The 27,371-nt window shown below is 33.4% G+C and overlaps 2 protein-coding genes across 5 annotated transcripts in view; both read left to right on the top strand.

The window, feature by feature from the left end:
- Window positions 1–27,371, top strand: part of LOC123014656 (epithelial discoidin domain-containing receptor 1-like) — a 168,336-nt gene that overhangs the window by 135,342 nt on the left and 5,623 nt on the right. For all 4 annotated transcript variants that reach the window (XM_044413876.1, XM_044413873.1, XM_044413874.1 and 1 more), the window contains 5 exons: window positions 6,174–6,767; window positions 11,868–12,058; window positions 14,905–15,057; window positions 17,275–17,387; window positions 17,979–18,170. In XM_044413876.1, the coding sequence (XP_044269811.1) occupies window positions 6,174–6,767; window positions 11,868–12,058; window positions 14,905–15,057; window positions 17,275–17,387; window positions 17,979–18,170 (1,243 nt within the window). The remainder of the gene's footprint in view (window positions 1–6,173; window positions 6,768–11,867; window positions 12,059–14,904; window positions 15,058–17,274; window positions 17,388–17,978; window positions 18,171–27,371) is intronic.
- Window positions 22,316–24,393, top strand: LOC123014657 (toll-like receptor Tollo). Its single transcript, XM_044413878.1, has 2 exons — window positions 22,316–22,472; window positions 22,527–24,393. The coding sequence occupies exon 2, from the start codon at window positions 22,531–22,533 to the stop codon at window positions 24,391–24,393; it is 1,863 nt and encodes a 620-aa protein (XP_044269813.1). The 5' UTR covers window positions 22,316–22,472; window positions 22,527–22,530.

The raw sequence follows: 27,371 nt of genomic DNA, 5'->3' as shown, positions 1-27,371 counted from the left end.
TTTACAAAGCATCATGTTACTAAGAGTGTACAACATAATAACACTTTTCATTCAGTACCTCATTTGTAGCCATTGAAATATTTCAAATCTCAAGAATCCTAAACAACATCAGGTATTTAAACCTCTTGTGTAACTTAACTGCAACAAATTAAAAACTTGTCAGTCCAAAAGCTAGAGAGAGACTGGTGACCCAAATAAAACATGCACCACATTGCAAATAGAAATTTATAATAATGCAATGGCAATAATAAAATTATTGCTTATAAAGCTGGGTCTAGCGGGATACGTGGCAATTAATTTTTTACTATTGCTCGCTAATCGTTTTATTTTCTATTTAATCAAACCCACAATGCGAAACGTTGTTTTCCATGAAGCTCGCCATAAATCGCTAAACCAACGCAAAATGAATTATTTAATAAAGCTCCACATATTTCCAACAAGCAAATATTTATTTAAATAATTAATATCCAATGCAAATAGCGTAAAATCGAAAATATTCCAAACACATTTCCCTTTTAGAAAATTTACTATTGCCGATGTTTACTTCTTTTTTGAGACACACTTAAAATGGATTTGCACGTTACATTTTTGTGCGTCCTCTCGAACTCCTTTCATTCGAACCACTTACGATTCTATACGCGATTACTTTTATACCGCGAGCTTTTTACTTCTTGAATCAAATGATCCGACATTCGGTGTGATGGACTGCGGAAGAGGGGCTATAAATATAGCGGTTTTTGCAAACTGCTTCGAAAAATATCGATAATGACAACGTCCATCAAACGTTTCTTGTGTTTCAATATTGTCAAAAGCATATCTAGCCGATTTTTTTGTTTGAATATTTATCCCGGGTTTCACACAAAACTTCGATTTCAATTAAATCTTCTTTTTAACCGAGGTTTAACTCAAGTTCTTTGTTTCCTGACCCTATCACGTCCACGTCTGCTATTAGATTTTCCAGAACCCCTTAAAGAGAGTCTCCCTACTTTAGTGCCAATAGAAGTTACACTTTTCTACGAACCACTTGTCGGCATATTTACATAATAAAAAAGGGAAGATCAGAGAAATTGATCCGTCACTTGACGCAGCACCCTTAGGGATTTTAAGGGATTAATTCTCGCGGGTTTTGGGGAAAAATGACCTGTCAAAGTGTGTTCAATTGAAAAATTATGTCTTCGAAACAATAAAAAAAATCGCTATCAAGCTTCAAATACCATAAAATGTTTGTGTTCCTATAAGGTCACCCTCAATAATTTAATTTACTGCCAATGTTGAGAACCCGAATGATCTGGTTGGAGAAAACGTGCATACAAGACTGTTCAATAGTGATAAATCAGCTGCAGCAAAAGATAAGAAACTAAAGATTTAAGTTGTTGTGGGAAACTTTGCGAGTTTTATTTCTTGTTAAGTTCTAACACACGTTCGGCTTTTATCTGCCACACTTGACTGATTCGTTCACATTTTTGTAACTTTGTGTGTATGCCATTTGCCTCTAAAATATCCCTCATTAAAATAATACATATTCATTAACGATTGATACATTTTTGTCATCTCCTTATACAGTTTACGTAAAATGGAGGATATAACTCTAACTAATTATTTACGATGTGGCTAAATTAAAAATTATGTTGCTTAATAGGACTTATCCATTTTTTCCTTGACGTCAGAACATTACAATTATGTATTATTCATATTTGTCCTTTTTTAAAAAACCTCCTGGGATACATTTTGTTTTAAAATGCCCATTTAAAACTGAAACAGCCCGCCTCATCTCTGGGGAAAGTGAAATTTTAATGTTCCTGGATGAAATTTGCCTGCATTTATTCTCTTGTCAAGACCAATTTATTTCATAAACAAATAAATAAAGCTACTTTCCAGCATCATTGCGCCCGAAATGACAAAGACACGCTTTATTAATCTCTACTTTTAATAAATTTTTAATATACTAAACATGGAGACTTGCCAAATTTGCAAAATGCTCTCGTCTACACGGCTCCAAAGCTAAATTTAAACTTGGATAAAATTGAAACGAAGCAAAATTGACATCTTACAAAACGAAAATAAAAATTTACCTACACGTATTTAATTTTGAAAATGTTTGACCTTATATTAAAGGAAAAAAAAAGAATTTCTGAAAAATGCTTAATAACATTTTTTAAAGAAAGTATTACTACAAAATTATTATTTTTGAGCACGTTCTGAAAATATAGGTATTATTTTACTAAACTATTCCTTATTCGTTAAAAGTAATTAATTTCTGTCACACAGAACAACAAAACAACGGCGAAATGAAAAAGATTAATTTTAAAATTGAGATTATTGTTTGTGAAACGTTTTGCAACTGGTGCATCATACTTGAAGAAACTCATAATAATTGTTGTCAGAAAATGAAATAAAAACCCGTCTCAAGATATTAGCGATGAGCTTCTTTGCTTTGTTCTATTCGTAAACTGGCAGCATAACTCTGGTTCTGTCAAGTTTTTAATTAAAATTACCTTCGTAAGTCTTGTGCGAGTTATTCTTGTGTTGTAACAAAAGCAGTGCATAAGTAAAAGCTTGGTTGCATTCAGTATTTTGTTGCAAACAAGTCGATATCTCTTAAATTAATTCAACAACTCGATATTTGCAACAAATGAAAAAACACCCCTTCATTAAACAGTAACTAACAAACGCAAACAATTTCGTGTACAATCACACATGGTCCAAAGCTCTTTTTATCGTAAATAAATAGCAAGTTGACCCAGCAAAGAGCTTTTATTCAAAAGAGAGCTAAAAGTGTGTAATTTGTATAACAATTAGCCGATTATCCCTTCTGTTTACAATGCGAACGTGTGGCAGGGCTACTTGTTTTTCCAACAAAGTGCCCTACCTTAATAGCGTTTTCCTAAAACAACACAAATTTCGGACCAGCCAACAAAAACAAACCAAACATGGCCGACCATATTGCAGACTATTGTCCACAAGTTTTATTATAACTTGAATGTTACACAGTTGGTGAGACAATGCAGCCGAAACCTGAGGTGTTCTAAGGGCTTGAAAGCAGCTTTTTATTTGATAAATTGAAAATCTCAGGTGTAACAATGGAGGGACTCAAGAATGATTAATATCTCGGAAAATTTTGCAGCTCGAAAAAATAATTGTCATAATTACCCGAAGAAACATGTCCTTAAAATTCCCGCGGCGTATCTTCTTTATTAAAAATAATTCCAGGCGAAGCATTCTAGATAGGTTGAGAAATTAATGCTATTCAAAGCAAAGACCGTCATTAAGAATAAATATCAACGACGCTAACCAAAATTTATCATCACATTACAGCAAACGCACGGCTTTATCTCGAGCTAACTTACAAGATATTTAAAGCGCTGTCATTATTCAAGAGCAGGTTGGTGCAATGCATCATCCGATACACAATGTAAACGCAGAGATGGATAGTTGGCTGTTCCTCTCAGTTGCGCCCCGCCATCTGCCGACGATTATAAACAGCACCGATAAATTAGTTCTTAAGTGCGCGGGGCGGCACCTTCATTAGCAAGAGCGTCAATCTAGCACCCGACGCGAGGCTACCGAAAAATCATTAAACGTGAAGGAGACTGTACTAATCGAAGCGGGCTAGAAGAACTGGGCCAAAGTTTGCATTATATTCGCGGCCAGACACATCCCGTATGCAAATTGGAACTGCTATGCGATTCCGACGTTACACAAACTGTTTCGCGGCTTAATGACCCATTTGGAATCACAAACTACACACCAAAGTCGCGTTTCAGTTTGATCTGCCAACACGAGCGGTCCAAAAGCTGAAGAATTTCCACGATTACGTTTCTGGAATTGCACGGAATATGCAAAATGGCATTAATATTTATTTCTGTTAAAGGGGTGCAAGGGGGAGAGGAAACTCTAATTGCATATTTATTATGAGAAAATAACTGAATTTTATTCAGTTCCAAATGCTTGTAAAAAAAAATGTCACTTCCTATTATAGGTATTTATTTTACATTGTAAGCCATATTAAAATCTATAAAATTTACGGTAGCTAAGTCGAATGCTTTAAATTTATATCTTGCCATTTTTAATATTTGTATAACATAAAATTATCATATTTTTCTCAAATACCTTCATACAAATGATTCAACCGAAAAACTAGACGTTTTTCAGGCCTTAACCAATTTTTAATAAATCATTTCAACGAATTTAACAAATCCTTATTTGATTACTTTTTTTATTTAATTTCAGATGCGATATTTTTCAAAAATAGAAGTAATTTTACTTCAGTTATGTATACGAACCTAAAATGGAAATAATACATAGTTGCTAATAACTAATAAGTAATCAGTATACCTGAATATAAATTGTCCAAATATCTCTTAATATTTTGATTGATTGTTATAATATTTTTAACTATTTACAAATTTTTGTTTAACGTATGTTTTATTACCGGGAAATAAATAAAAAGCATTTTAAACAATATTTGTAGCATAAAAATTTAAAGAAATATAAATGTCTTTATAAAAAAAAAATTATACAACTATCATAAGATGGAAAGAGATTACATACTATAGTAAAGCAATGCAATTTTGCTACACTAGCTTATAGAGCAAACCATGACTCTGGAAAAATGCCCAGATTTTTGTTCAATTATGTTTTGTTTAATATAGTTTTTTTTTTTTTCAAAAATGAGTAGATTTATTATAGATTACGGATATTTCTGATCAAAAAATGCTAATTTTATATTATATTTTTATTAATAGCAATTATCAACTAATTCTTAATATAATAATCCAGATAATATAAAATTCAGGTATGACATTTATTTTCCATTTGATTTGGGCACAATATAGGTATCCTTTATAACTACTATAGCTACTTCACCATGAATGTAATATAAGCTGTAATATTTTTTAATAATTACTTTTAAAATAAGCTCTGATTTGAACAAATCAAAGAGTTGAAACCAAATTTAATTAAAATTTAAAGCTTTGCAATATACCTACTGAAAATCCAGCAAAACGTTAATGCAACAAAAAATAAAAAATGAAATAAATTCAGTTTTATCTGAATATACGTACTAGATAAACATGCTTAAAGTATTTGTACGTGATGTAGCTAAAACACATTTTAGCGAATTTTTATAAAATATTTGCTTGTAGAGGTAAAACCATTTCATGAAATTTTTAGCATGCCATTTCATCTAGGCATGTAGAAATTTAATGTGAATGCGAACTGACTATTTTGAGTTTCGTTTCAAGAATTCTTAGTGTCATTTTTAAGAAAACGCCAAGGTAAAACAGATTAGTACTTTAGGGCAATCTGGAACTCATCAGTTTATTTTCTATAGTATAAAACAATAAGCCATGACACAGCTTAGATATAAAAAAGTGCTTATATTATGCGTCAGCGTATTGCTTGTGTATTGAAATTTTTTATGAAATATAAAGAGATAAAAATAACAATTCCAGAATATGCAAAGTTGATTTTGGATTGAAGTCGGGCCCACATGTTAATGTTAGATTTTCAATTAAAACTGACATTTGTGTATTTTGCTGATTAATGTTGGTCCAGGGTTGGATCGAACAATTTTGGTCGTAATGTCAATACAAAGTATAGTAAATTGGTTCCTCAAAGCAACACTACCATCCAATTAAAGTTATGAGTATATGTATTTGCAATAATAAACATTTGTTGGTGAAAACGACCGACTTCAATTTCAAAGATCAACAATGTCGAACGGTGGACTGCCACATGTTAGCCCCGCTAGACCTTCCGGCTATTTACAGCAGCAATGCAATTGTATTTTACAAACTAATATTCTACACAACGCCGAACATATACAACGTTCCCTCGCATTAATATGCAAATTTAATTATTTTTTCTGGTGATTTTGGGCTAACATGATTTTTTACACAGCTCCGCTTTGCCGGACAAGAAACACAAGCACAGAAATCTTGTGCATAAATAAAGGGACGTGGCCGGACTAGTTGCAATAATATAATTCGAAACGGTTTATGCGCTCGAGTTGGGACAAATTACACGTAGCTAACCTGAGGCACTTAGCCTGTTCTTGATAATATACGATGTTATCCTGAGCAGTATCAGCAAACCACGTACAAAAACCCTATTAGTTCCGGTTTAAATTAGCCCTTGCAAACCAATCAGCCTTAAACTGGAATTTGTTACAGTTTCCCTCACCAACAACCTGACCGAAGACATCGTCGAGAAGTATTATCTGCAGTCGGACTCCGTCTCCACCACCACCGCCCCCGGCGCCCCCAGCGGCGAGACCACCCACGCCCGAAAGGAAGTCACCCCCGCCACCAGCCCCACAAGCAGCGCTCAAGCCTACATTGGCCTGATAACGGGCGTATTGGCCATGGTGGTGCTTTTGTTAGCTTGCACCGTGTTCCTGATGATAAGGAGAGGACGGAAAAAAGTCGCCCTCCTTCACAAGCACACCGCTTTAGTGTCGAGCAGTACCAAGCCCGGGGTCACTATCAACATGAAGGATTTGAAGCATATGTCTACCCCTATCATCAACAATGGGCTTTCGAGGTCCAGATTGTCCGTCAAAAGCAAAGTGAACACGATAGGATCAGTCGACTCTAAAAAGACGAAAAAGAGCACACTTTATGGACACGTGGCTGGAGAGGAGTCAGACAGCGAAAATTCGTCAGTTTATCACGAACCCTATAAACTACTGCCCAATGCGAAGCAGGAGTATGGGTGTTTGCTCAAGAAGGACGCCATTTCGTCCAGTAAAAGTGGGGAGTATACAGGTATCTACAGTTTTTTTGATTAAAGCATGATTAGATGAAATCTAAATTAAGCATGCTTTCTTAAGAATTAAATGATTATTTTTGTTGTTTCCTAAACAATGAACATTTTCTAAATCACACAATTTTGTAAGTATTTTTATTTAGTTACCTTGATTCTAAGTTTGCCAAAGTTATACATACACTTATAAACAAATATGTGATGTTATAAAAAATATTCTTTTAACTTGTAAAAAACTACTAATTCTGTTTTGTTACTCTCTTTAACATTTTTTTAAATATATAGTATACAACAGTTCACATTGTATGAATAAGTAAATGTGGAGTCAAAGTCGACTCTGAAAAAAAAAACTTGAGTCTTTGCTTGACGTACCAACTGTCACACAAAATACAGTTCTGCCAAGCAATGTTTTAATTGACATATTGTATTATTATTGTATTGTATTATTTTTCGTGTGACTAGTGATGAAATTACAAATTCCGAATCAAGCAAAGACTCGAATGTTGTTTTTTAGAGTCGACTTTGTCACACATTTATTTGATCATTTGGTACACAGTCTAATTTTTATTGTAGTTAATAACTAATTTCTTAAATTGTAGCCAAATGTCTGGTTAATAAATAGTCAATTTTTTGTTTGCATTTTTATTTTAACAGTTTATATTTAGGACTTTTGCTATTGAATTGATGTTAAATAATATGTTATGTAAAAATTACGTAAAGAAACAATTGAATTTCCACTTTCATTCATGTACTCAAAAAGTTTTTAGAAAATTTTATGTTTTTTTTATATACTTACAAGTAAAAAGAATATCTTATCAAGCCACTAATCTGCCTAATAGTGAATATTTTACCTAAATTAATTAATTAAAAATTAATGAAAATAAATAAAATTAAATTAGCGCATGCTAAATCCACTAAAAGTGATGATAAGGCATAATAAAAAATTTTGTAACGTGTTAAACCAGTAAAAAAATTACTACTTACCACTATAAAAGTACGTTTAGGTAAAAGAAACATGTTTTAAAAGTTTTTAATCATCGCTACTGTTATAATTTTTTTAATTAACTTTGTGCTTAAAAATTTCATCACGCATCTGACATCAAAGCAAAGGTTAACACACTTCTTTAGACTTTAGGCCTTATTAGATGAATTTGGTAAAACACAAAAAAATTTTTTGCAAAAAAAGTTATTTCCTTTATGCATACAATTTTTTTAATGTTTTTTTTTGGTATTTTTGTTAGAGATTTACTACACTGACATAGAAAAAGTGGTTGGATTTTTATAAAATAATCAATTATCATAAATTTATGAATACATTATTAATATTATGTATATGTATAGTCATTGTTTTCACACTTAAAATCAAGTGTTATTTTTCATAAACCGTTGATTGTCCAGATTTTTTGTACACAATATGACTGTGTTCCAACTGGAACTAAATAGCAATGAAAATAAAAATAGCTAATACTTGGTGGCACATAAAAACTTTCGAAATTCACCTCAATCTCACCACCACGACTTTTTTGGAGATAGAAGCAACAGATTAATTCGTTTGGTAGTAACGCTTTGGATACATCAAGATAAATAACATTTAGGGAATCGGAGTTCTGGTCGTGAAGGCGCAGTTTTCTCTCGCCTGTCTTGTAAATCATGAGAGATTCATATGTTGCGCAAAGATTCCCCCATACACCACCTAAAATACATGTTAAGTGAGACGTGAAAAATGTCAGCTGTCTGATATCGTTCTAGTCCGGAACGCTCAGGCGCGTGTTTTAAAAACCAATTTCACGAGACGCAAATATTGCTTAAGCTCTTGATTTTCGTCTACGGGTTTAACCCGCCGGCTTGAAAATCACATTTAGTTGAGTTGATTTTCTGCTGTTTTTAAGTTGAAATATCCGGTCGGGAAATGCATTCGTTAGATATGCAACATTTTTGAATTAATTTAAATCAACGTACTGCTATTTATGCAGTATGTCCCCGGATTGGATTTACAAGAGGAAAAAAAAATTTTTGATTTTACGTAAAAACTGCAAAGGAAAAACATTTTTTGCTTTACCTGAAACGAGCAAATCTGTAACTAAAACTTGATTATTCTAATTCAGTAAAAAGAAAAATTCATTTTTCTCTAAATTTTGGCCTTAATAATAATTTTTCTCTGCTTTTTAAGTTCTATCACATTGGCGGTTTTATTTATTTGACAATGATGTGCCTTTGACAAATGAGTTTACAGAAGTTAAATAACAAAAATGTTTGTGAAAAACAATGATTTAATAAATGTCAACTCAAAGAAGCTTTAAGATAAAAACCAAAGTCATTATTAGTTAGATAATAAATTAATTGTCAAAGTGACATACAGTTGTCAAATAAATAAAACCGCCAATGCAGAGAAAAATCATTATATTTAAGTCAAAAACCAAGAGAAAAATTAACTTTTCTTTTTACTGAATCAGAATAATGAAGTTTTAATTACAGATTTGTTCGTTTTAGGTGAAGCAAAAAATGTTTTGACGTAAAATCAAAAAAAAAATTTCCTCTTATAAACGTAATCTGGGGACATACTGTATATACACAAAATAAATAAATCCAGAAAAAAGGCAATTAAAGTTGGTGCGGAAATGTGCTGAAACTTTTTCGTTTCATTGGCTAGCCCGGATGATGGTGCATTTTGAGAAAATTTCATTTAACCGCTTTAGTTTAACGGAGTTGGACAAAAAGAAAATATTTTTTAGTAAATCTGCAAGCGAAACAATTATTTAAATTGCGGATGTAATTCTGATAGACAGGTATCCAATTGAGAGAATTGGGCCAACAGTTTGGAAGTAGTCTTTATTTATGTCAAAACGATGGAATTAAATACGAACTAATTAAATAGTGAGTGGTATTCGTTAAAATGAACATTTTATTACAAGTGGAACGTCGCTTAATAGACATCAGAATATTCATAAGAGAGGTGAAGTATTTAAAGCATCTCGACGTGATTCCATTTTCTTCAAGTGCAATCCAACCTAGGAGATCTACAGGTTCTCGACGCGAGGAAACATTTACATTTTGCCATTGCTGACAGTCTTAGTAAATGCTTTTCACACAATTAACGGCAAAATGCAAGTTCTTGCATACGCCAACCGACGCTTCACTTTTAACATTTTTTACAACCCGACATGAAACTTTAATTAACGTATCATCATAATGACGTGAAATTGCAAAACAAACGTGGCACCCTTTTTAACTTCTACGCTGAGAGTACGATGCCATTACACCTTCATCCTTCAACGTCGAGAATACTTACGAAAGATGCCCCCGTCACTTTGCAGATTCAATATTGCACGGTTTTTCTCATAAAAATGCACCAAGCAACGAGTTAATTTTTAATCTTATTTTGCGACGATGAGGCTTTAATTAAACACCACATTTTTCCTTGTACGAGTTACATACTTGTAAATTAATAAACATTTGATTTGATATTCCATTCCATTTAAGTAATGTATTCAAAAATTGTTTGTAAATCATATTCCACCTACAGGAAAAATTGTGAGAAATAATTTAGAATTTATCTTGCTGAGTATGACAGAACACTTTAAAGCTAATGCACAATAATCACTTCTACAATTCAGGCAAAAAACTTTTTGGTAGTTAATTAAACCCTGATTTGGTTTAAACGTTTTCTCGTATGTTTTTTTTTAATATTTTTAGATGAAAGAAATTGCTAGATATTAAATCGAAAATGTACAGGGTATTTCACATAATTTTACGAGGCTTGCGCCTGTAAGATGCAATCAATAATACATATTCCTATACGAACTCGATTACAAATGAACAATTAGATAATCTTCTCTAGTTTGTTTACCCTTTCAAAAATTACAATATTTTTAGTTAGTTAGTGATTAAGATAGATAAACTAGAATCATATTCATGCCGTCTCTTGACAGAACAAATGATAATTGTTTCTAAAAAACTGCAGTTTATGACTATTAATGAAACAGTTATTAGTTTGACAACTACTGTCAGGGGTAAATAATTAAATGTGTATTTTTTTGTATCTAGTGTTTTGTGAATTTTGTATATTTGGGTGCGCACATTAGGCGCAAGCCTCGTAAAGTAGAATAGAATAGTTGACGTAATTCAATAAAATCACAGTCCTTGGTAACGTTGTTAACTTTTTGCATTTAGTAAACTTTGCAATTTTTTAGAACGACTTTTTTCCTTTTCAGTAATTTCTAACTAAAAATCTTTCCACACACCTCCACATTGATTATACTCTGGAGGACTGAAACTATTAACTAAATATTTTAGTTCTTTATAGATGTACAGTTGGAGACAAAATACTTTGGTCGTCAATGTCACTTGAGTGACATTAAATTGTAAAGCATGCTTTAGGACTGTTAACCTTATTTTTAGCCACTGTCAATCATAGTTGACAAGTTGTATGTACATATTTTTGATAGGAAAATATAATAGCTGTCATTAATTTGAAATTGTCATTCATTTTAACGTTAAAGCTTGAATTACATTAAAGTGTCAGCAAAGTGACGGCCAAAGTATTTTGTCTCCAACTGTAGACAGTTTTTTTCAATATTCAGTCATCAATATTTCTCAAAAATGCTTCTCATCAACTTTTTTGATAAAGAATTTTTGTTTTTTTGGTCGTGGTTATACACGACTAGCATTTATTTATCGATGATTTTACAAACCTTGTTTCGCAATTAAAAATATGGACACCTTGGTGATCTATTTTTTAAATTCGCTTGTGTTTTTTAGGAAATTATTGCTTTCTAAATTATAATAAATCAAAGAACAATTAATACAAAACTTTGCCTTTTACAATTCTCATTGTTAATCGTATTTTATATATCTTTTTCTATAGAAATGACCAAAACTGTTCAATCATACGTCGCTCTTGTAAACAGTAACACTACAGTAACTCAATATTAAAGTTAGAGAATACGGTTATTAGTCTGGCTCAATTTATATCAAAAAATAATAATCCCGGTTTCTCTCATTCAATAAGTTTCCCTAAAAATTGACAGAAACGAACATTTAGTAGTTTAACTAATCTAGTGGTTTATATCTTTTCTAATGGGGATTAATCCAAATGATTGCAGATTTCACGAGCGTGAATAGCTTTCAAGAAGATTTAAAATTCACGTCGCCTTCATTTTACAACTTGACGCCGCCACCGCCGCCGACATCCCGCCCGCCAACATACGACGTCCAGAATTACCAAACGCCAACGAACACGCCAAACGGAACGATTCCTGCTGAGAACTATTACGCCGCCACGGATATAATAAAGGTATTTGATAAGCTAAAATGTTCCACGCAGATCCGCAATACGGCCGACTAGTCGGCTTTATTAAGTCCAGATAATGTAACTTTTGACAGGATAATTAATGGCTCCGGTGATTCACCCGCTGTCCGCAGGAATATAGAACAAGGTCGTCGGAATTTCGATGCACTGCGTCGCTCTAATTCAGCAATTTAATCTAATCGAGTTCGTTGTTTTAAAATGAACCGGTTCTGTTAAGTCCGTGTCTGGAATCCTGGAATATTGTTTATATAAGCAAAGATCAGGAACGAAAACGCTGCAGGATCGGTTCCAGCTTGTGTGTTTTGGTCGCAGGTGTTGTGTACATTCAATCAGACCCAGGTTCAGCCGTCGCCGCGACAACCACCGTCAGGACGCCCTCGACGAGGTCTCAGGTGGCGGCGGCGTGTTTCATACATGCCACGAAACGCTCAACAAAAGCCTCGTGATATACATGGACCAACAACAATACCAAAGAATTATAAAAAACACTTCTATATCCGAAAAATTTTAATGTTTAAAATATTGAGTAAAAACTTGAGCCTTCCTGCAGTGTGTTATTTCTTGTTGCGTGTAATGAAAACTGACATAATTTTGAGCGACGCTGTTTAAATCCACACGGGCTGAGGCGAAACTCTCCTGTTGTACATCTGGGACTCCTAAGGTGTGAATATTTAAAACGGGCCGAATTTCCAAACAGTAAAGCTGCATTTTAAAGTTGAATTGTTAAAAAGAGGACGACGCTTGCATTATTTATGTTTCTGATAACTGGGAATGTCAGAAGTCGAAGAATGTTTTCGCAAGTGGGATAAAAGTGTATATCTATGCATGTTTACGAGCACTTTGTCTAACTTCTTGCCGAGTTCTTTGGTCAACTGATCCCAAAATGTCGATTAAGCGTCGATAACAACGTGACTGTGTTCTTGTTGAAGTGCATACATAATATACGAGCCACGTTGAAAATAAAAAATATTATATCGTAATTGTCTAAACGTATACATTTGTGTACATCATTTATAAAATTTCTGTAAGTCATCGTGGGCTGGGTCCCTTGCCAAGTTTCTAATGTATTTACTTGAACATTATTGCCATAGTTAGCCACACTGTGGAAGCTCTAACATGTAATGTCACTAAATATTTCATATCTACTCTTGTAAAACGAAGGAATAAGATAAGGTAGTTTAGTGATGCAAAAACTTTGTTAGTTTTTTTTTTTAATAAAATATCTCAAAGAAATTTTAGAACGACAAAGTATTTTGCCGTTATAGAACCGACTTAGCAACAATAAAGAAAATACTTACCGACGAGTTTGGGATAGCAACGAGTAAATACAACTTACTGTCTTAGAAACATACGTGGTAAACAATCTGACAGAGCTCAATCGCGCAAAAAAGTTGTTTTCTTATGGATTTCAAGTTTGATATAATAAATAATGACGTTGTAAACATAATGGTAAATATCCAGAATCTTTAGAAAAGTATACTTTTCCAAATATATGTTAGTGTACTTAGTGTAGATGTTGAAATAAAAAAATCATGAAAGCATTATTTTCATTTCTGATTTGACCGATTCTTCAAAAATACGAAAAAACTACACATTTTTCCATTTTTTGTATTCAAAACATTTTTTCAGCAGTGCTTCTTTCTATTTTTTTTTTATAATATCAATTTTTAAACGACTCTGAGTATCATTTTATTATTAAAAGTTGACTACATTGTTGTCAAATCAAGGCCCTTCTTCCGTTTAAGTAATAGTTGATAAATAAATATTCAATTCAGGCTTTCTGGTATTCATATGTTTTCCGCCTGAAGCGGCAAGAAATAAGAAATTGCCCAAAAAGTAAAACCTGTGCGGCGTATGCAAATGTAAGAATTCCGCGTTAGTAACCCAGTTCTTTTGTGTCTGAGAAACTTAAAATTGGTTTTATTCACATTATCATTGCAGCTGAACTTGAATCCAATTCAAAGTGAAAATTTTTCAGGATTGCCCTCTATTTCCAGAAAAAAATTATAACCGTATTGAGTTAGTGAACTTTACAATACTTTTCTTGGGGCAGCATATTTCAGCGAAATAAATAATAGGAATAGATTTTTTTATTATGTTGAGAGACAAAAAGATTACTCCGCTTCTGCGAACTCGAACTGGCAATCAGCTAAATTCGGTATTTTTTCGTTTTCATTTTTATGCCCACTAAATTATGCATACGAAATTCAGCTGGTAAAATATAACCTACGTTACATAATGTAGTAATTTGAACAAGTCGCGTTATTTTACGACACGTTATATGCGCAATAAAGAATAAACAATACATTTTTCCGATGCCACAGCCATAAATACCGTATTATCGTCTTCATGCATTACAAAATATGAAATGGGACGGCGTTGTGCACTTCGTTGATAGACCTATGAATCACCACGAACATTTTATAAACGGGCAATGAAAAATGTATAACGGAAAGTTAGTTCAGATTTATAAGGATGCACTCTAAGTCAACCCAAATTTAATTGTAGACTAGTTTTTTAATCTAGTTACTTATAAACTGGTTATGCCATGGCGGGTAATAAAATCGCAATGGGCGTCTTGGACGCGAGCAACAAGTAAATGTTGACATAAAATGTAACCTCCAGATATACGATAAAAGTCGGAGTCGCACTAAACTAGTCACTGCTGTCAGCGTTATGAAAAAATTTGTATAGAAACAGCCATCGTTCTAATTTCGACAACAGGCCTTGGACTTGCCCGGCGCCTCCACCATTTATCACCATTAATAATTGCTATTGTAATTTTAAAAACAGCAACAAAGTCGTAAAATAAATTATGTATTTTATTACAGGGTGAAAGGCGCGAGCAACATTTCACTCCGGGCCGGTTCACCCCTATTAAACTACCCGAAGGACCACCGCTGGAAGGAGTGGCTCACCTTCTAGACTTTCCGAGACATAGACTACGCCTCCTCGAAAAGCTAGGAGAGGGCGACTTTGGCATGGTAAGCAAAATTAAATATTTATTTTAATTGGATCCCTGGAGGAGAACAAAAGCAACGTTTCGAAAGCACAAAGACGACATAAAAGAAATTAAATTTAATCTAAAATTCCATTTACCACGAAAAAAACACGAAACGGATTATCATTCGATGGCGCAGATCAAATTTCTTCGTTCACATCGAATGCGGTCAACCGGCAAAAACCAGGTCGCGTCTGCTCTAATTAAACCCCGTTCATGTAAATGAACACGCGAGTTTTTGTCGTTGCGATTTATTTTGCCCGTTAAACTGTAATTAAACATTTACAAATGGCAGCGATACTTTCGAGTGCACTATTCTCGAATAAAAGCGCAATTTATACAGGAAATCGAAGGAAGTAGTCAAAATACAGATTAATGCCGAACATCGATAAGGACCAACTTCGCTTGGAACATAATCGCCAATAGCATTGCCGTGTGCAATATGCAAAGATGTAACTCTAATGTAATAGTCATTCAGTGTTATTACATGGGCGGGTCCGAAAACTCCATACATTGGATTTTCCGGCATAAACCCGGACCGCTGGCGCCCTGGAACTCAGGAAATATAAAACTATATTTCTTATACAATCCGGGCCAGAACTGTATAAATTTAGTTATGTAATGCAATCGTAAAAAAGTCGCTTTTATCGACAGGATTAGTTTGGGAATGCTCTTATGCAACAGGAACAGCTTTTTGCATAATCATTTCATGTCATTTCTCTCTACCAGAGTAAAATTTCATTTACCTACCTAAAGACCAATGCATAATTTTTTGTAAAGCTCGGTGGCGGCGTTGTATTTTCAATAAAGTTTCAACATTGTTCTTAGAAAAGATTCATAAGCTTTTTGAAACTTCAAAAGAGTTAATAAACTAAGTACTACCCAATTGTATTTTAGTTATGTCCTTTGCGAAAAAATTCCTTATTGCGACCTGTGATCTTTTTTTAATGAAAACTTGAGCGCATGCAACACTCTTCTTATAGTTTTTTTCTATTTCTGGAGTTGATTTTACACTTTATTGCTTCCTTTCATACTTTATTTGTGTTACAGCGTCTATAGCATATTCTGTTTGACATTTCCGGCTGAGTCACTTCTAATATCTTTTCGAGACAACTTTCTTCCTTTATATGCATGCATACATCAGACTTATAACCTCGATATTATCCTGAAACATTCATGCATCTGCTCTCTTGCAGTTTCTTGCAAGGTAATAATTTCAGGTCGTCCTTCCGAAGCTGCAGCCGAGACCTTATAAACCAACTTTACTTCCTTCAAACCGGATTTTTACAGCCGTTCGTGCACACTTTGAGACATTAAAACAAATTATACGTCCTAGGTGGAAGTTTACTGTTCAGTTTTAATGCCGGGATAATGAATCGAACACAATAAACAGTTTTTACAACGCTGGAACCAGGTGTGCTTGCTTGTATTTTTATGTATGGCAATTGCAATATTTTAATTTTGGCCGCATGCGTTATTGGCGATTTGTCCTCTGCGTAAAAATCTCAGAACGAACGCTCCTTTGTCAATATTGACGCGAAAGCAGCAGGAAGACGTCGATGTCCTCGCTTATTGGGCCCTCGGGTGGGTCCCAGGAAAACCAATATGGCCCCGACTGTCTTTCAGCCGACTTAAAAGGGAAAGCATATATTGTTTATCCTCCTTTGTATCGGTAAACAACTTTGCACTATCTGCCAATTACTTTCCTCCCACAGTCCTTTGGGTATTACACATAAATCATTGTCTACTCTGCTTCCACTTCTATAATATGTAATCACCTTAATCAAACTTCCGGTGCTGTGTTATGGATGAGCGAAGATTTAAATACAAAGGGGTGCATATTTCGGGACGTTGAACACGAGTGGGATGTTTACGTTTTAATGTATCGCAGTTTATCTCTAATTGATATAAAAGAAATCTCCACACAAACATATATATTTCCCAACAGTTCTAATCGAAAACCAATAATTCCAATAGTATCCCATTTTATATAATATATTATATCAAGGAAAATACGATTCGTTCGAGGACTAGACGGCTGCGGATGCAATCAGCCGTTGCAGTTTGTTGCTTTTATGTTCTTTATTGCTTGGAGGAACACAATGGCGTGACGGCGCGACGTCTGTTAACCTTCAACACTTGCAACAGAAATGTTTCTTTTATGCACGGAAAACACTAATTGATTCGTTTTGTGTCGCAGGTGCATTTGTGCGAAGCTGAGGGACTTCCAGATTTCAATGGAGGCTCCTCGTTCCATAAGAAACAATTAGTCATCGTCAAAAGTCTCTGGAGGGGCTGTGGGGACACCAAAAGGTATACTCAAAGTAATTTACAACAAACGTGATTCTTTAAATATTTTGAAAGAATTTTTGACCATCACAAAAGTGGGTCAAAGTTGTCTCCCCTAAAAAATAAATTTTAAAATTTTCTTGATTGAACTCGAATTTTATGAAATTTTAACTTTTTTGATATACGTATTTGCACTATCAAACAGTGTCATGCATGAATAAATAAATATGGTAAAATTTGAATGAGGGTGATTACTCTGGCTGCAAATTATCCCGATTCATTACTTTGTTGTACTGTCATTAACTTGATGAATTCTAGTTTTATTCGAGGATTAATTACAGTAATTGAAACATATGAAAAGTAATCCTGCATCTTTTACATCTCTGAGAAAAGTTTACAAGAAATCCCACCCTTCTCAGGGACCTATTTCTCACTCGAACACTATCGAAATTAAAAAAATATCTCCGTATGCGAAATCAGATTTAACCTATTCAGCATTCGTATCCCGACGTCACGTATTGACTTGCCATATGATTCACATCCGCAAATCGAATCAAATAGACGGCCAACATCCCCTCGTTACATGCATGAATCCTCTTATTGTCTACGTTCCAGGCATGAGTTCCTGAGGGAGACCAGCTGGCTAGCGGGACTCAGAGACCCCAATCTGGCCCGCGTGGTGGGCTTGTGTAGCCAAGACGAACCCATGTGTGCCCTTCTGGAGCACTCAGACCCAGGGGACCTGCCCCGCTTTCTGGCGCAAAGGGCCGTCAGCGAGGACGGCAACCAAGTTGGACCAACAATAAGGTAGAATTTACTCCCGCATTGATTTGTTTGGTTTCAATTTCGATATAAATTAGCCACGCATGTAATTGGTTTTGGGCTACTTCAGGACGACCTGACGCACTTTGATGTGTGTTTGTGACCATAGAATGCACTACATTTAGAAATAGCCAAACTCTTAACCGGATCTACCCATGCAGATGTACTGAAACACCAATTAACGTCACAAAGCAGCTGACTATGCGGAACCCAAATCCCCGATGAAACCGATGATTAGACTAATGTTCCGTAATTAGTGTACCAGTGTGATCAGCCGCATGGATAATTTTTTACATGTACTACATCACATCACCGCCAATCCTATTAACGATGTTTTGTGTTTTTGAACACGAAATATTCACATTTCATTGAAATTTCTGAATACCCTTAATTTAATCTAGCAATTCCGGGTAAACTAAATTATAGAACCTAGTCAAAATAATGAGTGAAAAACATCAAATGTATTCCCTATTCCCTAAAAACAAGTTATATCACTATTTTTGACAGACTGTAAGGCATTGCTCGCCCTGTGAAAGATGTTTAAGGCGTAACAATGCCTAACTATTTAGTTACATAACATGTGTATGTTTACCCTTTACTAATTGAAATATTACTCCATTCAACTCGGATCGGATTAAGTTTCCCCTATTTCCCCTACATGTTCGTAAACTGCTAATGACGCATATAAGTGCCCTTTTCGAACGTTTCTCATTCTGCCGTTCGGAAAAAGCTTCGATTGTATGCTTCACCATCTTCTGTTGAGAGAATCAGAAGTGGGATCGTTGAACGATTATCAACTGAGAACCGGAACATTCTGAGTAATTTCAGTGGAAGCGTTCCACGTCTCTCTCTGGGTTAAAGCGTTAAAGCTCTGAACAAAGCGTTTTGCATTCATGATCCTTGCCATTCATCCGATCCGTGTTTAATATTCAACTGATTGTTTAGTAATGTTGCTAGGTGCTAGAATGGGCATTACACCGTAATGGGCACGATTTAAGAGCTTATTGTTCGAGCCGACAGTTTATTTGTTTCATGTATGTTGGCGGCATTAATTTTGAACGCAGGAACGTCATAACCCATTCAAAACGAGCCAATATTCCAATTTTGTGAGATAATAAAACGCCTCGCCAGTCAAGGACCTGAGCCCTTACAATTTACAAATTTGATTGTTTTCTAAATTTTTCAAAGTACTTCTTTTGAATTTTCAGCTTGAATTAATTTAAATTTTAACCTCAACATACGCTAACCCAGATTTCCTAATCGCATAGAATAGTACTCCTATTCAAATTTGGGATTGGGGTGACTTAACGTTCAATAAACTAAGTTGTGGGTCCCATTATTAAATGATTTCTATACTTTAGGGAAATATTTGTCTATAGTTAAACTAAACAATACAATCCGGCTTTTCTCACAATGATGTTGCAAACATTTAAAACATTTACATAAATTACATGACAGTTTATCGTTGATGCCTGTGGCCTCATGCTACAAAACGAAGATCATGAAATAAAACTTAAAAAAATGATAATTGGTTGTATTTCAAATTGTTTGAAAAGTTCTAGGTTTAGGCACACATTGTCGACGAATATACTTTGTTTTCTCCCACTCTATACCCTCCAGGTTTACCTGTTTCAGGGAAATGCAAGTGGCGTGCTTTTACTTTTGTACAAGTTTACTAAATGGTCCAAGTTTCGAATTTTAGAATAAAAATTAGTTGAGAACAGGGCGCAACATCGGCATCAACACGTTTCCTCGCAAGTTTCGTCTGCTCGCTTTTGCCCGACTGAATTATTACCGGTCGACCGAGCACCAGAATTAATCTTCCCATTAACACAACTTTTATCTACTTCACTGATTAACGTATTACGAATATTGGGGCCTTAATTGCCGCATAATTTAGGGCTTCCTTGGCGAAAATCCCGATGAAGCCATCTTAAAACATTAACGATCCTTGAAAAAAGTTCTGAAAAAAAATGGGGAAACTAAATGAGTGATTAAACGTAATTTTAGACTGGTATTAAAGTGAATGGATTGCAATTTTTGTGTTTATTATAGTGTTATTCTCCGCACCGGTTTGCAGAGATCTGAATGATTTTCAATGCATTAAAACGACTCCCTCGTCTCATACGAAGTTAATCAAGTTTGCATGGAATAATAATGGCAACCTGCTGAACTTGCTTGCTTTATGATCGGCCAAATATTCAGCAGGATATTTAATGTAAATATAGTTACTAGGAGGTTGGTCGGACATGTGAAGTTAACTATTCCAACGAACGCCGTCCCTATTCCAATATTTACTGTTATTTTTTGAATGTTCACTATTTTCCCTCGTCTTAGACCTCCAGGATCCTCTCTATAAATTGTGTTTGTTTTTTAGCAGGTGCTCTCTCGAGCACTTATTGTTCTTTTGCTTGCTCTCCTCTCGCAAAAATGATTGTTTCGCATTATTTATGCCACTTTGCAATTCTCGTTCGATTTATAATTTTCCAGCTGCCGTTGTTTGAACAAACGACCACCGTTAATTAAACACATCCATGCCTGATTATTTGCCCATTTGGTAATGACGTATGGCGCGGATAAACACCAATACCCGGCCAAATTGTCAAATTATTTTTTCAACACTACATGAATCACTCCACCGATGTTTGAATGTTTGGAATTAATTTCGTACCGAATCGAAACTCAAATGTCAATTAAATTGAACCCAACGCGAAATATCGTTGCGGATGACAACCGGACGGGGGATGATTTTTTTTTTAAATAAAAAGTGCACGTAGCATTCCAAATATGTATGAAAAAATCCCATATTGTGAGAGCACACCAGACAAAAATTCTATTATACGATTTTAGACCGGGATTTTATCCCGTTCATAAAAATTCCGTATTGTGCTCGGGGTGGTTTTCATACCGCGTTCAACGACCACCGAATAAACTGCGTGCAGTAATAAAGACCGTTCCCATAACGGCGAAATATAGCCACACTAAAATATCTACCTACAAGTTATTTTTTATGGACCTTCCCAAGTTTACAACTTGCGGAACAATAAACGTGTTGTCATTATATAAGTGATTGTCTTTTCTTGTTTAATGACGACAAAGAAGTTACGCCTCATCGGTCACAAAATCGAAAGCAGAGCACATCAATCTCTAATGTAGGCAACCAACAATTCGTATATCTCTTTTCCAGATAGAATCTAACCAAAACGTGGAATAAAAAGCTTGGTACCTATTCACAATGTCACATCTTTCTTGCTCGTCTTTCCTGAAACAGACGTTGCTACAAAATTTTATGACAATGTCATCTACAATTCTAACAAAATGTGAAACATCAACACTAATTTTATAAAAATGCTTTTTTTAAACGCAAGAAGGATCTCATTTTAAATCAATATTAGAGAATTAAGGTAGTCATTATTTTATAATCTGTTATTCTGTTGTAAAATTATTATTACTATAATTATTATACTATTAGTCTGATAATTTCTAAAACATTTTGCTTTTACTTTTGTCCCTATAGTCTTTTTATAAATACATAGTAAATATGTTATATGCTAGCTAAACTAAAATTTATTTAGCTTATCAGACAGTTTTTAAAATTGTATCACTTTTTGGTGATTTATATTTAATTAATAAATAATTTTTAAGAAAAATTTAAATACGTTCTTAAAACATTTTTATGATAGTTTGAAGCACCATTGTGATATATATTGAATAAAACGTTGAAAAAATTACAGTGAATTTATCACTAACAAAGTTAATGCAAAGCATGTGAGTGATAAAGATGGTTATTGTGTGGGTGTTTCCGTTTTTTACCCGTTTTTAGGAACACGCATGGTTTTATTTTATTTACTTTGAAAACCTACATTTTTTATTGAAATTAGAGTGTTATGAACAGGGCCGCTGAGAGGGGGACGGGTCAACCGGGGACATATTTCTGGAGCCTAGACTCACAAAGATCCCGTCGTCATTCTCTTTTTTCAGAATGTTGGTTATTATAACTGAACGGATAAATCAATAAATGATAAATGATAACCATAGAATAAGAGGGAGATGATAAGAAACTATCTCATAGAAAACAACTAACCACATATGTAATTTCCTCTATGCTGATACTACAAATATTTCTGTAAGCGGGTCGGACACACGCGAGATGCTGACATAATTATTATTTATTCATTTCGTTTTGTGTAGACATATTATTGTATAATTATTATTACTTATTGTAAATTGATCAATTATTTGAGCTTAAAAAAGTGACGTTAATTTAATCTTGAAAAATTGTTGAAGGTACGTATATGTTTAATAAATTGGATAATATTATCTTTTATTATTTTTTTATAGAAAAATGTTACATTTTTCCGGTTTTGTGTTGTTTCTGTTTTTCACAAAATCTATTAATGCTGAGTGCTATGAAAAACTCACTTACGGTAATTATGAGGAGAATTATGAAGAAGACAGTAATATTGCTAGTGAAGAAATAATTTGCACAAATGTAAATTCAATTCAGGACATTGTTTATTCTTTCCAAAGGGAATCCTATGAGCAAAATTTAGTTATTACAAACTCAAATATCTTAACAATAAATCCATCGGAGTTATCTCAGTTTGTTACAATAAATAAGTTATTTATAAATGGACAACACGTTAGAAATATCTTACCAGGAGCTTTCAGCGGTCTCATATCTCTTGAAGAACTGCATCTCAACAATAACAACTTAACAAAAATTGGAAATGGTGTCTTTAATTCTTTACATCATTTGCAAATCTTGAATTTAGAACATAATAAAATTCGATGGATTGAAATCTTTGCTTTTATGGGTATGTCTAACTTACAACATTTATATTTAAGTGATAATAATATTTCTATTATTGACAATGGAACATTTGTAAAGTTGCATACCTTGACAAGTCTCAATGTATCGCAAAATCCATTACAACAATTTCCTTTTAATGATTTATCGGGCATTAAAAAACTGCATTTGTCAAATACAAAGTTAAGTCGAATAGATCAAGATTTGTCAAACTTATCACTGAATGTATTTGATATGTCTTATTGTCAATTGTCTAGCATAGATTTTGCTTATTTCCCACAAGTTGACGTGCTGTATTTATCACATAATGAAATAGTTGTTTTAAAAAATTGTGAAATGATTAACGCTAGTAATATTCTACTTGACTATAATCAAATAAAAAATATTGATGGTTGTTTTGATGGTGATGAACTTGATTTAAGTCATAACAGAATCGAAGTTCTAAAAACTTTAAGACCAGAATTTAAATTTCTTGATTTTAGTTACAACAAAATTTCAAAACTAGAAAGTTGTGTTTTTTGTAATTTAACATCTCTAGAACAATTAAACTTAAGACATAACATTATATCGAAAATTAATCCTGATTTATTTCGTAATTTAAAAAATTTGCATTTGTTAGACTTGTCGCAAAACCATATCGAAGAATTTTCGTATGGACTGTTCGACAGTTTAATCAATCTTGTAAGTTTAAACATTTCTAACAATAAACTGATTAATTTAAATTGCTTACACTTTCTCCCAAATTTACGAAACTTGTACTTTGACAACAATTTAATTTCAACGTTTGATTCAAAAGAACTAATTCAACATTTGCCAAAACTAGAATTTATTTCTTTCAATTTAAATCCATTATCTTGTAGAGAACTTGTCTCCATTGTTCATTATTTGCAAACCAGCGAAATCGCTATATCTGAAGGTTATTCATATGATATTGAAAATGTTAGAGGAATGGCTTGCACTAAATCAGAAACTTTACTTCCATCTGCCGAAAATTTTGTACGAAATTTTGAAAATTCTCTCAAAACTATTTCGTTTAAAAACATAACTCAAAATTTACAAAAATCGATGAGTGATAGTTTGGAGAATATGAAAATTTTAACAAATTTTAACACTTCGGATTTTTCACAATTTTTCAATAAAGGATTTAGTCAAAGTAGTTTTTTTAAATACTTTGAGAATTATAAATTGATGACCTACAATTTGAATGAATCCAAGACTGAAAAATTGATATCGCAACCCATGCAAGAAAATAGTGATACTAAAATATTTGTATTTAGTTTTATCATTCAAATTGTTACTTTATTAGCGTTAATCTTTATTATCTACCTTAAGTTTACTTTCTTTAAAAATATGAGCGCACATAAGAAAATAGAAATGTCTCAGTTAGAGTTGTGTTGAATATATGATAAATAAAATAATGTATTTTATTACTGAAATGTTAAAAATTTAGTAAAATGAAATATTATAAATGTAGAAATAGTTATGAAAACGAAATATTAAATAAAAATTAATAAAAGTAGAGGGGTGTTATTTATTACTTCTGCAAAATCGTTTAATACATTATGTCACGATCACCGCCTGTTTTACAGTAATCGAAGTGAAAGATTGGAGAGATAGGCGAGTTCATCTTTGGGGCACGCGAAACTTTCATTATGTGCTTAATTAAGTTATTTCTTTTTTCATCCCTCATCGCTATAAATTATTTGGACATAAATCTCAATTATTCGACGATCACGTCATATTAACGGAGTTTTTTAATTTAATGTAACCGCGTTGTATCCTTCTAATTCATTCCTTCCGCCCATTATTAACGTCTTATACGTCGCCATTCGCGAACGTACCCCTCTACTGCCCCCATTATCATAATCCTCCATTCCGTGTCCTTAATTTAATTTCATTCGGTCGTATTACAGTCGGATGGTCATGTAAACTAATTTTAATTTCTTGGACGAAACCTTCATAGTTCGCACTAGCTCACACACCCTGAAATGAATTCATTACTGAAACGTTATTAAGTACTAATTGCGAACTAAACATAAATGCTATTTTCTATAATGAAACAGAAGCGGTGTATTCTCGTACCAGGGTCTTTAATTAGAACAACTTGGGAGGAACAAAGGTGATCAGAGTCACTAGCTGTAAATAATTCGGTTTAAAAAATAATAGGGAAACGTCGTCCGAAAAAATAGGCCAAGCGATAATTTATGGTGGTGGAGGGGAAATACTGAAACAAATATGAAAATTTCGCATGTAATTGGACTTTTTGAAGTCCTGAAGTCGTTTAAAATAACCTCAGGGATGTATTGTCGAAACTTTATTTTTTTTCTTCTTGATGCAGAACAGATTCTCTTTGATACGGAAATTTACCAACGGAAAAAATAGAACGTAACAAAGAACTTTGTTTTGTTTACTTTTTTAATAAAATATGAGTCTGTAACAATGCGAATTTTTGCCTTGTAGTTCGATCGGCAAAAGAAAAAAGTTTGCTTATTAAAAATTTAGTACAAGATCAATCAACAACAAGCTGATTAGCTGTCGTCCAACTTTTAACCAATAGAATTTCCAAATGCTCATTTATGGAAAAAAACGTTGCCTCTCGTTTCGCAACGAAATTCAATTAAATATTTAAATTATTGTCAGTTGTTCAGTTTGTTCAGTTTTCTATATTTTCAGAAAAATCGCAATCAACATTTTGCTTTGAAATCAAATGTCATCTGCACGTTGATTGATTTTCAATTAAATACACAAATTAACAAAACTTCGTTCTTTGGGTCTCAGCTCAGCTCACAAGAGGCATTTAATTCGATAAATCCGTTTCAGCGGAACGCCATTCGAAATTACTAATAAGCTTTATGTGGCGACAAAGCTCGTTTATTGGTATCGATGAGAGACGTCGAACTTGTGATAGCGCGCCATGTCTCCGATTAAATCGGTTTCAGAGACTGAAATTTCCTGAAGGTTAGTGCCTCCGGAAACTGAAATACACGACCTAAATTGTGAAAAGTATAACATTGTCGGTTTTGCGACCGAGAAACGTCGCACGATCAAAACACCGTCATTCATCTTTTCTTATTAATCATTCTGTTTAATGTATCGCGAAAGCTCTTTTCGGATTAACAATTTTTTGTATTCTTCGCTGCTTCTTGAATAGGAAAAAATGCATAAATTAACGTCGGCACATCATAAATCGCTGTGACAAGTCCATTAGCGAATGAACCTTAAAACAAGCGATTACGGCGAGCTTTTTGCTTACTTATCGGGGAAATTCTGACGTCTCGGGGGAGAGAAAAAGAATTAATTGTTCAACATGCGCACGTATTTTTCCGCATGATAATAGAGATGAAAGATCGGATTTTCAAGCTCTCTGGCTTGCGGGATGAAAACTACTTGGAAAATTTAATATCGAACACAAAAACGAATCGGGAGATTTTTCACAACAAAGGTTTGAAATGCTGCATCAAATGGAATCAAACAGTTTTTTAATGAACGACGTTTGCACAACTTTTGTCATGCAACAACAAAACAATGTTTTTTTTTAACTTTGTTATAGTTTCAGTTATTGACACAAAAATATTTTTGTTTGCAAGTTTTAATTTTTCTTTTACAACTATGAACTTTAAAAATGATTAGGTACTACAATCAATTGTAAGTTTTCTGTTCTTACTTTTGATTAATTTCTTAATTGAAAAGGTATAAAACACAAGAAAGTTTATGTTTGAATAAACTAAAAGTTCTACGGTTTAAAAAAACTCCTTCAACTTCAACTATTCCATTCACTTAGATTGTGTAAATAAAGGGTTTTCTAACCATATTTGATTTACTTTGTTCATTGGTTTATTTTAGTACTCTTTCCTCTTCTGATTTTTAATACATAAACAAGCAGTCTCTATAACCTTATGCTACTAATAACGATCAATTTTTTCTAAATTAAAACAGTATAATGAATTTAGAAGTTCTTGAAAATGTGAAGTTTAACAATATATGAAAAAGATTATTTTCTTTTTACTCAATTATTTTTAAGGTTTTGGAATGAAACATACAAAAATTAAAAATTTATACTGACTTTTTAAGAAATTTTGTTTTTTGTTTATTCTTATATGTAGATACTCAATTATTTTTAGAATTTTAAATGGAATAAATAAGATTCAAAACATTAAAGGGTTTAGATTTCTTTCCAAGAGGGTTTTTGTGATAAAACCAAAATATCCGATTTTTTCATTCTTGTGTAGCATGTTTATTACCAATTAGCCATTTTTTTGTAAAAATTATGTAATTTACTTACTTGACTTCAAGTGTATAAAAACGAGAAACTAATAATTTGATACGTATATATTATAATGTATTTGAAAACAATCTAAAATACCAAAGCAAATCAG

Source organism: Tribolium madens, unplaced genomic scaffold (genome assembly GCF_015345945.1).
Source record: "Tribolium madens isolate multiple individuals breed KSU strain unplaced genomic scaffold, Tmad_KSU_1.1 Scaffold_97;HRSCAF=244;Tcas5.2_LG3a, whole genome shotgun sequence".
Taxonomy (NCBI): domain Eukaryota; kingdom Metazoa; phylum Arthropoda; class Insecta; order Coleoptera; family Tenebrionidae; genus Tribolium; species Tribolium madens.
Note: the sequence above shows the minus strand (reverse complement) of the source record. Positions and strands in the feature narration are given on the sequence as shown.